Source organism: Dermochelys coriacea, chromosome 9, assembly GCF_009764565.3.
Source record: "Dermochelys coriacea isolate rDerCor1 chromosome 9, rDerCor1.pri.v4, whole genome shotgun sequence".
NCBI lineage: Eukaryota > Metazoa > Chordata > Testudines > Dermochelyidae > Dermochelys > Dermochelys coriacea.
In genome coordinates, this window is record NC_050076.1 from 66,070,597 (window position 1) to 66,083,975 (window position 13,379).

At 45.2% G+C, this 13,379-nt stretch overlaps 1 protein-coding gene across 1 annotated transcript; it reads right to left on the minus strand.

The window, feature by feature from the left end:
- On the minus strand, nucleotides 1-13,083 carry TRMT2B (tRNA methyltransferase 2 homolog B). The gene is given in 12 exon segments (XM_038415118.2): nucleotides 1-203; nucleotides 1,947-2,040; nucleotides 2,882-3,001; nucleotides 3,737-3,838; nucleotides 4,004-4,221; nucleotides 4,923-5,014; nucleotides 5,417-5,544; nucleotides 7,953-8,052; nucleotides 8,612-8,743; nucleotides 9,247-9,301; nucleotides 12,879-12,960; nucleotides 12,963-13,083. Coding segments are annotated over 12 exon segments (1,371 nt in total). The 3' UTR covers nucleotides 1-76.
- Between the last annotated feature and the right edge of the window lie 296 nt (nucleotides 13,084-13,379).

Genomic DNA, 13,379 nt, shown 5'->3' on the forward strand with positions numbered 1-13,379 from the left:
TAGTTCTTTCTCACCCTCAACTTTTAAAAGGTATGAAGACCTGTTTTGTAGGAAAACATATAACCAGGACGGCCCTTCAGCGGGTGAAGAGGATCACCAGCTCACAGTGCACGGTGTGGGGAAACATGTCAACTGGGACAGCCAACAGAGGGGCAGAAGGCTCTCCCACAAGCTTCTTCCCAGAGTCTGGTGGGCAGCAAAACCTATAAAAAAAAGAAGGATCAAAAGGCATCAGTTTCCCGATTAATCCAGAGCCAGAGGAAAGTTGTCTGTGTTTCTAAAATCCTTCCCCTCTCCATTTCCTTCCTTTAGTAATAGCTGACCCATGAAGAAGCAGAAGATATATTAAAGATACTTATTATTTGGGAAAGAACAACCACTGAGACTGAAACTAACACTGGGTTGAGGTCTGGAACCTGCTCTCTTTAGTCCTGGACTGTCATAAATATAAAGGGAAGGGTAACCACCTTTCTGTATAAGTGGTATAAAATCCCTCCTGGCTAGAGGCAAAACCCTTTCACCTGTAAAGGGTTAAGAAGCTAAGGTAACCTAGCTGGCATCTGACCCAAAATGACCAATAAGAGGACAAGATACTTTTAAATCTGGAGGCGGGGGAACAAAGGGTCTGTGTCTGTGTGATGCTTTTGCTGGGAACAGATCAGGAATGCAGCCTTACAACTCCTGTTAGTTAGTAAGTAATCTAGTTAGAAATGCGTTAGATTTCCTTTTGTTTAATGGCTGTTAAAATAAGCTGTGCTGAATGGAATGTATATTCCTGTTTTTGTGTCTTTTTGTAACTTACGGTTTTGCCTAGAGGGATTCTTTATGTTTTGAATCTGATTATCCTGTAAGGTGTTTACCATCCTGATTTTACAGAGGTGATTCTTTTACCTTTTCTTTAATTAAAATTCTTCTCTTAAAAACCTGATTGATTTTTCATTGGTCTTAAGATCCAAGGGTTTGGGTCTGTGTTCATCTGTACGAATTGATGAGGATTCTTATCAAGCCCTCCTCAGGAAAGGGGGTGTAGGGCTTGGGGGGATATTTTGGGGGAAGACTTCTCCAAGTGGGCTCTTTCCCTGTTCTTTGTTTAACACGCTTGGTAGTGGCAGAATATGGTTCAAGGACAAAGCAAAGTTTGTACCTTGGGAAGTTTTAACCTAGGCTGGTAAAAATAAGCTTAGGGAGTCTTTCATGCAGGTCCCCACATATGTACCCTAGAGTTCAGAGTGGGGAAGGAACCTTGACATGGACCAGTTCCAATAAAGCATGGCTAATCTGAATGATCAGGGACAAATTTAAGATTTGATTTCTCACAAAACGCCAGAGCTAGGAAAGGCTTTATACCGTTAGAAAATAATCCTAGGTTTTGAATTATCTACCATCTTCACTGTTCCTCTGCAGACCTTTCGTTCTCTGCTATATGGCCCTGACACGGCAAAATACTTAGCCATGTGATTAACTATAAGCATGTGAATGGTCCCATTGACTTCATTTGCCAGATGGGAGCCAATTTATGGTGAATATATTGGATACAGTAACCCAGATGAAGGCATGCTGCTTGTTAGATTCTGTGCCTTTAGAATAAGTTTTGCATTATTTTCTATCTGTCTATGAATGTATTTAAGCATCTCACTTGCTTTTTCCTCCCTCCCCTCTTTTTGAACAGCAGTTCCCCACTGAACCCACATCCTCACTAAACTCTTTACAGTGACCTGGAAGTCTTTTATCACAATGTGCAACTTGTGAATAGACATACCAGTAGGGACACAGGTGTAGTAACTGCTGAGCGGGCAGGGCTGAGCCCTACAAGGCCAACCCCAATAAGGTTCAGACCAAATGAAAACCTCCCCAAGCAATTTGTTGTGCTCTTTTCCTCTGGGCATGGCACGTCACCCTCATAACAACAGAGACAAAACCAAAAAAAAAAGGGGGCTCCTTCTCACTCTCACTTCATGGCTTCTCCTTCAGGCTTGCAGGAAACATAGATCAACGTACGGATGGCCTCGCAGTTTTGAATGGCCTGCACTACACGATAATCTGAGAGCAGAAAAACATCAGACATTTACATAGAGAAACATCCCCAGAATAGAGATTTTCCTAAGGACTGGTCAACATTTTCCTTTTAGGCCAGCATCACAGAACTACATTTGGATGACCAAAACCAATCACCCTTAACAGAGGGAAAATAGAAAGGCAGCAGGGGAAACAGACAGTGCTCAGGCGCAAGGGAGTTCACATTGTTAGGATCCAAAGTGGCAGGTTAGTGTCACCGTTGCAAGGCACACCACACTAATAGGATGCAAGCTTGTTCAGGCAGAGCACTGATGTAAGGGAGCTTGTCTCATCTTCCCAAGGAAGTGAAGGATGGCAGATGAATTCACTCACCAAATTGATGAGAAGCATGCACAAACTCCCATATCAAGACGGATTTAAAAGATTGCAACTGTTTAAAGAGGAAAACTGGTAAAGGCATAGAAAAATAATGAACGGAATAGAGAAGGTAGATAAGGCAGTGTTACTCAACCTCTCTCAAAACTAGAGCAAGAGGGACATTCGATGAAATTGAAAGGCATCATATTTTAATCCAATTAAAGGAAATACTCTTTCATACAATGCACAGTTAGCCTGTAGAACTCATTGCCACAATTCATAATTGCGGACAAGGTTATTCTGTAAATGCCTACTGCAGAGTTTCTTGCACTTTCCTCTGAAGCAGCTGCTGTTGGCCATTTTGATGCCAGCATGCTGAACTAAATGGGCTATGACAATATGACACTTCCTACATTTCTATTTAAAGTTTTTTTTCTTTTCTGTATTTATTCCTTCAAAACAAGAGAGATATTGTCAGGTCTCAAAAAGGAAGAATATGTTCTCTTACAGAGTCCAGCCCGGGATGGGTTCACCACAGCAACAAGGAGCCAGTCATCCTCTCGCGACATGAGGAACTACAGCAAAACTGTCTCCGTCTTTCCACTATGAAAATCACAGTTTGAGATCCCTGTGCAGAAAAATCATTCACCCAAACGCTCCCTGCAGGTACAGAATCAACCCCACTGGAAGATGAAGAGAGAGGACCCCTCAGGCACAGAAAACCTCAGGGTCTCTCATCCCAAGAGAGTGTCTCCCTGAGAAATGCATACCTGGCATAGGGATGCTTTCCATGTCAACACAGAACATATTAGGGATTCTCCCTACCTGCACCCTCCTGGATCATCTCCTTTCCTTGCCACTTTCCCCCAGTTTTCCTCTAAAGGTAAGTCAACATTGCTGACTTTCCATGTGGGGAGCCTCAAGTTCTTGCCCGTACCCCCCATCATCTACACTCAAAGCCCTGAGGTGTGTGTGGAACCCAAGATGGCGTGCTCGTCTGGGGGTGTGGGTCAGAGCACATGTTAATCTTTGCCCATTTTGCAATGTGGAGGTAGAAAAGGCACGAGGACCTGACATCAAGTCTAGATAGTCCTCCACTTCCATTCCCACAGCCATTCTCTCATCTCCCTCCATTCTCTTTAGCCACCAAGACCATTTCATGCCCCTTTCACGTCACAGAGTTAATAGAAACAGGGGGGAGGAGCATTGTTGTGCAGTAGGAAAGGGACGAGTGAAGTGGTTATAGCACAAAGCTTCTCCCCTTACTGGAAGTTCTGCAGGCCACCTTGGGACTATTAGGAGCCCTCCACTTAGGAGATTCTTTGTATTTTGCAGCAATGGATTTTAAACTCCTTCCTCACACCATTGAATGTTGCATTCCATTTGGCATCCTCTACAGCTTGCTCCATCACCTCGACACCAACAACCTTAGGTGCTTGGCAAGCCAGAGAGAGACTAATGGCACCTGGAAAACAAGAGAGAGAGAAAGAAAGTCAAGGTTTTAAGATGAAGAAATAGGGAGCAAGACAGTGGTTAAATTCTGGAGAGACCACATCCTTCACAACCAGAACAAATTATGACCTTGTCAAACACAAACTTGTGGCGACCCCACTGCATTGTCAGTTCTCACCAGTTCCACAGCAGACATCAAGAAGGACAGTGTTCTAATCAGCCCAGCTTAACTTCCCAACTATCTGGTACAGAACTTCTGCCCCAGCTGTGTTGATTTGGAAAAAGGCATCTGGAGAGATGCGGAACTTCAAGCCCAGGACCTCCTCAAAGATGTATCGTTCTCCATAGAGGAGCTGATAGAGGGATTGCTGGTGGGAACTTCCAGTCATGATGCTTGAAGGGGATATAACAAGAGAATTCATTAGAGAACAGGATTTTCAACAAAGAGCCAGTTTATTTAACGTCCTTTTAGTACAGTGTTAAAACACAGGGAGAACATTCCCCCACACCCCACATCCATTGATCTAGACCAGATCTCGATCTAGAGCAATTCTCTGACTGATTTCTTCTCTAATCTAAAGCACCACCTTTGAGTTATTATTTTCTGTGAACACTTTAGCAAGTTGAAGTAATCATTTACAAAACTTCTGTCACTTTCAAAATCTGGAATTAATTGTTGTGGTCAAAACAGAAGACTGGGAGTGAGACCTTTTATTTGTAATCTTGGGAAAGTCACTTCAGCTTTGTTCTTTAGTTTCCCAATCTGTAAAACAGGGGTAAAAATATTTATTTACCTGCCTCATAGGAGTTTTGCAAGGCATAATTTATTAATGTTTCCAGAGTACTTTGAAATACTCAAATGAAGACATAGCCATCCTAAAATGGTGTCTGTAGAAGGGCTGGCCAAACAAATATCACTATTATTTGTCAGTCTCTGAAAGAATTGTCCTGATAGGAGAGTGGTTGGATTGCAGGTTTGAGGATATGGGTAAGAAATAGGGGGTAGCAGTGAAATTTCATTTTCAGTATTCCTGTTGCCTTTCCCTCCACTTTCTGACATGATGCAAGTTTTATTAGGTGTTGAAAAAAATTAGTTCTCTTGGAAATAAAGTGAGGTCAGGTTGCAGATTGCTCCAGGCCCACAAGTGAAAAACTCCTTAAGCAATGCTTTCTGAGTACACAGTTCCTCCTCCCGAGAGCAAAAGAAAAAATGGATCTGGTTATGTTGATTTTTATAATACCTATCCTCAACTATACACCATAGCTATCTCATATGAACTAGCAGGTCTGGCACTGCCATGGTTATATCTACCATAAACATGGTAGACCTTGTACCGGCATTACTATAAAATGGCATTAGGTTGGTTTCTGACATTAGCATTGCTATGACCCTCATGAGAAGCATAGTTTTGATATTATCTCTGATATGCTCCCACAGGCTTAGTAGTTCTTGTATTGATACTGCCAATATTCCCTTTGTTCTGAACATCAACTAGACATTCTGGTACTGCCACTACTTTGACTCACATTGCTTGGTACTGGCAATGTCCCTGGGTCCAGAACAGAGGTGGTGGGAAGCTGTCATTGTCACCTGACTGAGGTCCTGGGGGTGGAAAGTGATGATGGCCATGGTGTGTCCACTGCTATTGGTGCGTACTGTGAGCTCACGCCAGTGGCCACCCTGGTGAAACAGGAGGCAGTGATCCAGTGAAGAAATTCCTCATAGCACTAAGTATAAATAAAGTTGTACAGATAAATACCACAGATATTAGGAATTCTCTTTTTAATTTATAGTCCTATACATAGTATTATAATTCTAACCTTATTACAGGGGTTGGCAAACTTTTTGGCCTGAGGGCCACATCTGGTGGGGAAATTGTATGCAGGGCCATGAATGTAGGGCTGGGGCAGGGAGTTGGGGTGCAGGAGGGAGTGTGGAGTGTGGGAGGGGGTGTGGTGTGCAGGAAGGGGCTCAGGGCAAGGAGTTGGGGTGGAGGAGGGGTGTGGGATGTACAAGGGGGCTCAGAGCAGGGGGTTGGGGGTCAGGAGAGGGTGTGGAGTGCGGGGGGAGGCTCAGGACAGGGGGTGCAGGGGACTCAGGGCAAGGGGTTGAGTGCAGGAGGAGTGTGGGGTGCCTTAGGGGGCTCAGGGCAGGGCGTTGGGGGCTCAGGGCAGGGGGTTGAGGTGCAGGAGGGGTACGGCAGGGGGCTCAGGGCATGGGGTTGGGGTGCAGGAGGGGTAACAGCAGGGGGCTCAGGGCAGGAGGTTGGGGTGCGGGGTGCAGGACCAGTTCAGGGTGCGGGCTCCATCCCAGCACCACTTACCTTGAGTGGCTCTGCACAGTAGATAGGAAGGTCTATCCCCAGATCTCTTGGAACTGCACTACAGTGGAACAACAGACACACTTATGTCTCAATTCCCCCTGCTCCACCTTATTTGAGTGAGGGTCTAAGGCAGCCTCCACTAAGTATCAGGTTTGTCCTTGCCCAGTTATGTAATTTCAGTAGTTTGCAAGAAATGTTTAGTTTTCTGACAGCTTCCTTAAATCCATTTTAATGCAAAACCAATTCACTCTGCTTCTGCTAACTGGGGAGTAATGGAATGAGCCCCGAGTGGTGACACAGTTTAGACTGACATGGCATTGCTCAGACAGGGCTTATGGTGGGATGGCCAAACCCTGTAGTTCAGCAATCAGAAGGCAAAGCCAAGCGAACTCATGAGATTTATTTCCAAATGAAAATGATCACGATCACTGCCCTCAGTGCATGAGTCTGCATCAGGCACATGTGCAGCATGGCACCATTGTTAGAAAAGGGCTGAAAATATAAAGGAAAATAGACTGGGTTTGGTTGGCAGAGGCTTTGCTCCCTCTTTAATCTATCCTTTCACTCGTGATCCACTTACAACTAAGCTCCTCAGAGCTCTGGTTTTTGGCTACATCCAGGGTCCCCTATATTCCATGGCTGTGAACTTTGCCATGGAATTCACCCCTTGTCACATAATTTTGATCTGGAATTTAAGTTTTCCTTTAAAAAAATTGTGGCTAGTTCTCATAGTTACAAAGAAAAGCTTAAAAACTTGAACTGAGGGCTAGTCTACATGGTGGAGTAATGCACCTTACAAGGGTGTGATTTCTGAAGCACACAAATGTGTTGTGCGTTAATTGTTCGATGTTGACCCTGCTAGTGTATACTAAAGATTCCTTAGGGTGCTTTAATTTAGTGCTGTTCCTAATGCTGTTTGAGACAGTACTACGTTTAAAGCACACTAGGGATCCATTAGTGCTCACCAGCAGGGTCTACACAAACCAATTAGTGCACCAACACACTAGTGCGCTTTAGAAATCATACCCTCATATGGCGCATTACCCCACCACCTAGAGAAGCCCTGGGTACAAACAAATCAGCAGTACCTTCCTGAGCCTACAGACAGCTGGAAACAACAGCTTAGAGAGGTGTGAACTGGACCATTCATTTTATGAAGTGTTAATCACGAAGTCCAAAGATGACAATTTAAATGTCGCAAAAAGAAAAGGAGTACTTGTGGCACCTTAGAGACTAACAAATTTATTTGAGCATAAGCTTTCGTGAGCTACAGCTCACTTCATCAGATGCATTTGGTGGAAAATACAGTCAACATTGCTAATGATTTCACTACCAAACTTTTAGCGGGAAGAGCCATGCGATGTGCTTATCCCACAATCCCAAACTGTCTTCCATGACTGCTCAGGTGCCCAAGCCACAACTGCCACCTACCCAACTGCCAAAACCTCCAGCTTCCCCCTTGATGTGGTTTTGCAACGTGGTTAGCCTTAGTCAATACACACATCTACAACATACTGAAAATGAGGGCTCAGCATAAAATCAATACAACTCTGTAAACAGAGAGAATAGGGGCTACTATTTTGATTGTAGTGTTTATTTCCAAATTTATTAGAAACCTTTTTTTTTTTTAAATTTATCCATAGTCACCACAGAACTGCTAACATTCCCACCAGAGCTCCACAGAATTCAGGGACCTTGCTACACGATTAGATCCAAACTATCAGAGTACAGAGGGCCGTGACTATGCCTATGACCCAGTATGATCTAGGTAGCTTTCAGGCTTGTACTTTGTCGTGCACTGACCTCTGCCAGTTCCCACATAGAGCCCCACAGTTTTCGAGTTCCCATCAGGTCCTCGGTTCACAGAGAATGTGGATTTGTTTCGGTAGCCGTTAACGACGGGCTGGGGGAGAGAAGAGGAAAGGGTAAAGCCAGGAACCAAAAAATGATGGGGGGTGAGAATCAATTCTGGACATTTTATTGGCAGCATGAGATGTAGCACATGACTGTCAAAGAGTATAGGATGGAAGGGTGTGTCAGTACCTGGACCCCATAGTGTTTGCCAGGGGAGCAGTTTAGCCACCCACTCTTCCCCAGTTGTGCTCTGTGAATACAGGGCAGGTGGTTTATTAGAGACTGGGATCCCTGAGATACTTAAGGTGGTGGAGCAACGGGGGTGATGATTGGAGTTTTTCAATGATTGGGCTATAGCCAGTGGATGCACACTGGAGGCTGGGGTTGGATCCAGGGCAGGGGTTCCTAGTAGGTAAAACTGCCTCATAGCCCAGGGCTCTCACTAGATGTAGAGTAGACAGTTTGTCAGGAGCTGGATTCAGTGTGGTTGTTCTGAGTGCATAGCAGTTTTCCCCACCATGATGGCACTCAGCAGAAGCAGGGGAAGAGATTTGTCAGGGGCTTAGCTCTTCTGACATTCCCATGAAAGATTTCTCTCCAGTACTCACAGAGGGGACAACAGAACGGAGGGGACAGCAAAGCCCATCTGGTCTTTGTGTGATTTCCAGTTTGTCTGTACCAAGCTCCCTCAGACGAGAGGCCAGTGTCTGCAACACGTTCTTCTGACTCTCAGACTTCACCTGCAGAAAAGTTCCAAGGCACTAACATTTGCACTGAAGTGAGCTTGCTCATCACAACTGGAGAGGGAGAGCACCCCACTGGGCAGGAGAAAATACTGTAACCAAGCCACAGCCCTATAGGAGCTTCACACTTGTCCTAACATTGTACACGCTGGCCACTCAGAGCTTCACAGCAACCGCAAGGATAGAACCTGGATCCTCTTGTTCTTAAAGCACAGGCCTCTACCACTTGAGCTAATGGAGAATCTCAATATAACACCATAGGGCCTATAACACACAGTTGATCAGTTCTGATTCCATCTAGTAGAGGAATACACATATACTTCTATCCAGTTCATATAGTATAGATCCATCTATGAGGTTACTATAAAAGAATGAAACTGGCAGTAATGGGATCTGAACAGAACTAGAGGATTACATGAGGATGAGAGTCTAAGGAAGTTTCCTGGAGGAGGTGGGGAGGGAATGGTTGGTGGAGGAAACTCCTTGTGAGCACATCTTACCTTCAGCTGCTCTTCATAGGGGAATCTCCACAATGGAGTTGCCACATTGGTTAGCCTGAAAAGCACAAGACAGCTGTAAACCCCAGAACCATCTGCTTCCCAAACATAGCCAATCTCAGGCCCAGGTAACACATGGAGTGGCATGGGGCACTGCACCACACACCTAAATAAATTGATTGCTGCTTACCTCATGGCCAAAGCAGGTAATTCTTACACAAACTCTAGAAACTTGTAAAACCAGCTTTGCCCCACATTTAAATCCCAAATAGTCACCTTCACTATTCCTCTTTGGTGACATACTTTGAGCAAAGGAACCTTAAATGGGTGTTCCCCTTCCCCACTAGAGGATTGGTCCAGACTTTTGCGTAGCACTGGCTAGGGAAAGCCAGTTGTCCTGCAGATCCTGGCTACCATTTTGAGTCACACTGAGTTGACAGTGCCAGAAGCAATGCTTCCTCTCAAATAGACCAAGAGAGGTTCACCTGAGCCCAGCATGAGGACTGACTCCAGGTTGTGAGGTAGGGGGAACAAGAGTGGTCATCTAATATTGTGTTTGTGGAAAAAGACTTTAAAAATGTTACGCTTATAAGAAGCACACGGGATCTTTTTCAGGGGAAAAGGCAATATGTTGCATTTATTGGAATACACCTCTATCCCAATATAACGCGGTCCTCGGGAGACAAAAAATCTCACCGCATTATAGGTGAGACCATGTTATATTGAACTTGTTTTGGCCCCCCATTCCTTGTTCCCTGACTGCCCGCTCCAGAGACCCTCATCCCTAATCACCCCCAGGACCCCACCCCCTACCCAACCCCCCTGCTCCCTGTCCCCTGACGGCTCTGACCCCTACCCACACCCCCTGACAGGCACTCACCGGCAACTGTGGGAAGCGGTGCGACGCAGCCCCAGCCCGCTCTGATTTCCTTGCCCCAGCCCCAGCCGTGTCGCTGGGGGGGTGGGAGGTTGGGGAAAAGTCCTGCACTCACCTGCGGCGGGAAGCGGAGCGCCAGGGCTGGGAGCTGGCGGAGTGGAGCAGGCTGTGTCTGGGCTGCTCTTCTTCCACCGCTGCCGGTGAGTGCAGGGGGGATCCCATCCCCCAAGCTCCCTCCCTCGAGCGATACGGCCAGGGCCGGGGTGAGGGAAGCAGAGTGGGTTGCTCCCGGCCCCCTGCTAATCCCCTGGGCCACTCTGGGACTGCGGTGCCCCCAAAAGTGCCCCCCCACAGCTCCTGCCTCCCAGACCCTGGTGGGGGGGAGCCCCTGACCGCCCCCAAGACCCTCTGCCCCTTATCCAATCCCTCGGTCCCGGCCTGGCACCCTTAACACACTGCTCAGAGGTTCTGTTGGTCGCAACACGATGCTTCAGGGAAGTCTTGGCAGGACGAACGCAAAGTTTCATGGCATGGCACCTGTTTATATAGTGATTTTTCTTCATTGGGACAAATGAGTTTTGCACCATCATGCTGTAAGCAATTATCGTTTGACGAGTGCTTGTTTTCTTAAATTGTTTTTCTCATTTTTTATTTTGTTCTTTCATTAGTTTCTCAGGGAATTACCCGATGCTGGTTTTGATCACAGCTATTTTATCCCCATTGATAGGTGCCTGTCTCATTTTTAGAGTCATCAATCTGCCCTCCTCTGACATTTAAATAGGGGCATGTTGCAATCTCCTGGCACGTTTACATCTGTCCTCGATTTCTCCCTAGGAGATCTGGTCCAGTGATGGCCTTCATATCTCATTCACACACAAAACAGGACTGATTTACACAGAGCATTTGAACAGGAACATCAAATTGCAATGCAAGAGAAAACAATCATTGCATTCATAGAATCATAGAAGATTAGGGTTGGAAGAGACCTCAGGAGGTCATCTAGTCCAAGAATGCTAAACCTACAACAAAGTGGTAACCCTAAAAGGTCTGTTACTGCCTTGAAATCAGCTTCAGACACAAAATTCTGGCTGATGCATCTCTACCAATGGCACACTAGGCCATTCCTTTCTGCCCTCAGAAAGGGTGGCTGGCAGGATATGGTCAAATTATACATCAATACATTTAATACATGCTACATTATTATTCTTCATAATTATGCAAAATACAAACATAAAATCCTACTACTACACAATAAGGGGAGAGAGAAAGAGTAAAGAGATCATGTTGCCTTCTTAACAATCCTTATTTTGAAAACCCTCCATGGGCTTCCTCCAGCCTACGTCACAGACCTCGTCTCACTGCACTAATTGCTCTGTCCACTCTGACAATGGTCTCACTTTGTCACATCCCCCAATCTTACCCCTATTAATCAGATTTTGTCATTTGAGATATCCATCCTGTATCTTCCACCAGATCATCTTTCCATTTATTGTCACCTCTCTTCAGCAAACATCTTAACAGTGTAGTCAGTTGCACTACTATACATATTGGAAGGGAAAATCTGAACTGCTCATACACATTGATTAACCACTTAGGCAACAGAATTCTACATGTTACTGGACAGCTCATAATTATTCTGTGAAACTCTCTGCCACATGGCATTATTGAGGCAGAGCAATTAAGAGAACCCATAAAAAAAGGATTACATTAAAAATAAGGATAAGAATGAAAAAAGTATATAAACCAATGTATTTCAGGATATACACCAACCACTTGCTCTCTGGGTTTAGCATGACCTTACTCTACAAATAGGTATACCATAATTTTCTCTTATTAGGCTTCTTATACCTTTATCTGAAACTTCTGGTATTGACCACTGTCAGAGACAGGATGGCAAATTAGATGGACTTCTGGTCTTATCCAGTATGGCAAGTCTTATGTACCTATGATGTTGTTTCCCCCTTACCTGTGCCTCTTAATTTCTCTCTTGTTCTGTTATTATTTCTCAGATTGCGCTCTAGGGAAACCATCTCAATGTTTCTTTATCCTGCCCCAAGATGGTTAGGAGAAGGGAGAGCTGAGCACAGTTGACATCAGGCAAGTACTTGCTGTCTGAAGAAAAGGAGTACTTGTGGCACCTTAGAGACTAACAAATAAATGCCACAAGTCCTCCTTTTCTTTTTGCGAATACAGACTAACACGGCTGCTTCTTTGCTGTCTGAGCTGCTTTAGGGTTGGCATGCAGCCATCTTATCAGGTGATTAAGCCAGTGCTTCAAGCTGTCAACAGAATAGGCAGAAGCAGAGCTGGATTACACTGGAAGGGCTAATTGCACTTGGTGCAGTTGCTGCACCAGACTTTGCTGTCTACACTGACACTTCAGTAGTACAGAGTCACATGTTGAAATATAGCAGCAGTGTGCTTTCCCTCTGAAGGTGTCAACATTTGCATCACTGGGAGTAACTGTGTGAGATGTGTTAAATGCAAAATGGTTGTGCTGGGGACTTGCCAGGGTAGATGAAGTTACAACTTTCTTTTTTGCATAGGCAAGGTCTTTGTTAAACTTTGCTACTTTGGTTGTGTAGATGAACCCTAGACACTGATCTGGGCACACTTGAACTCTTCCCACTCCAGAGAGTGAATGGTTAGTTCTTATTGTGGTAATTTGGTTCCTTTACAGTTATGAACACCTGATCTGCAGTCAGAAACGGTGCAGATTCCTTGGGCTTGCACAGCATATGCTGCATAAGTTCTAAACCTTTCTTCCCAGGAGGACACCAGGCCTGGCAAGCTGCAGCCCTGTCTAGGCTTTTTCTCCTTCATCCACCTTTTCCTGGTTCTTCATTCCTCCCAGCCACCTGTCTGCAGTGATCGTCTGGTGCAGTGCTCAAAGATGCCTGTTTCAGACTCAGCGGCCAGCGAGCGTGAAGGCGTATCAGTCTCAGTGAGCAGGAGAGAACCATCCCAGAAGGCAGGGACTGAAACCCTGGAACCAACACCACACAGTGACTCCATTATTAATATTCCAGATAGTGGGGAATTCTATAGAAACGCAAACTACACAACAATGACATGAAAAAGACAAAAGCTGGGAGAAGCATTGCTTTGGCCACCACCTTGTGTTTTACCCACTGTGCGGTATCTAGATATATTACAGTACTCAGTGAAATTAAAAGGCAGCAAGTTTAAAACCAATCAAAGGAATTAAAAAATACAAGGCATAATTAGCCTGGGGAACTCATTACCACAAGATACTATT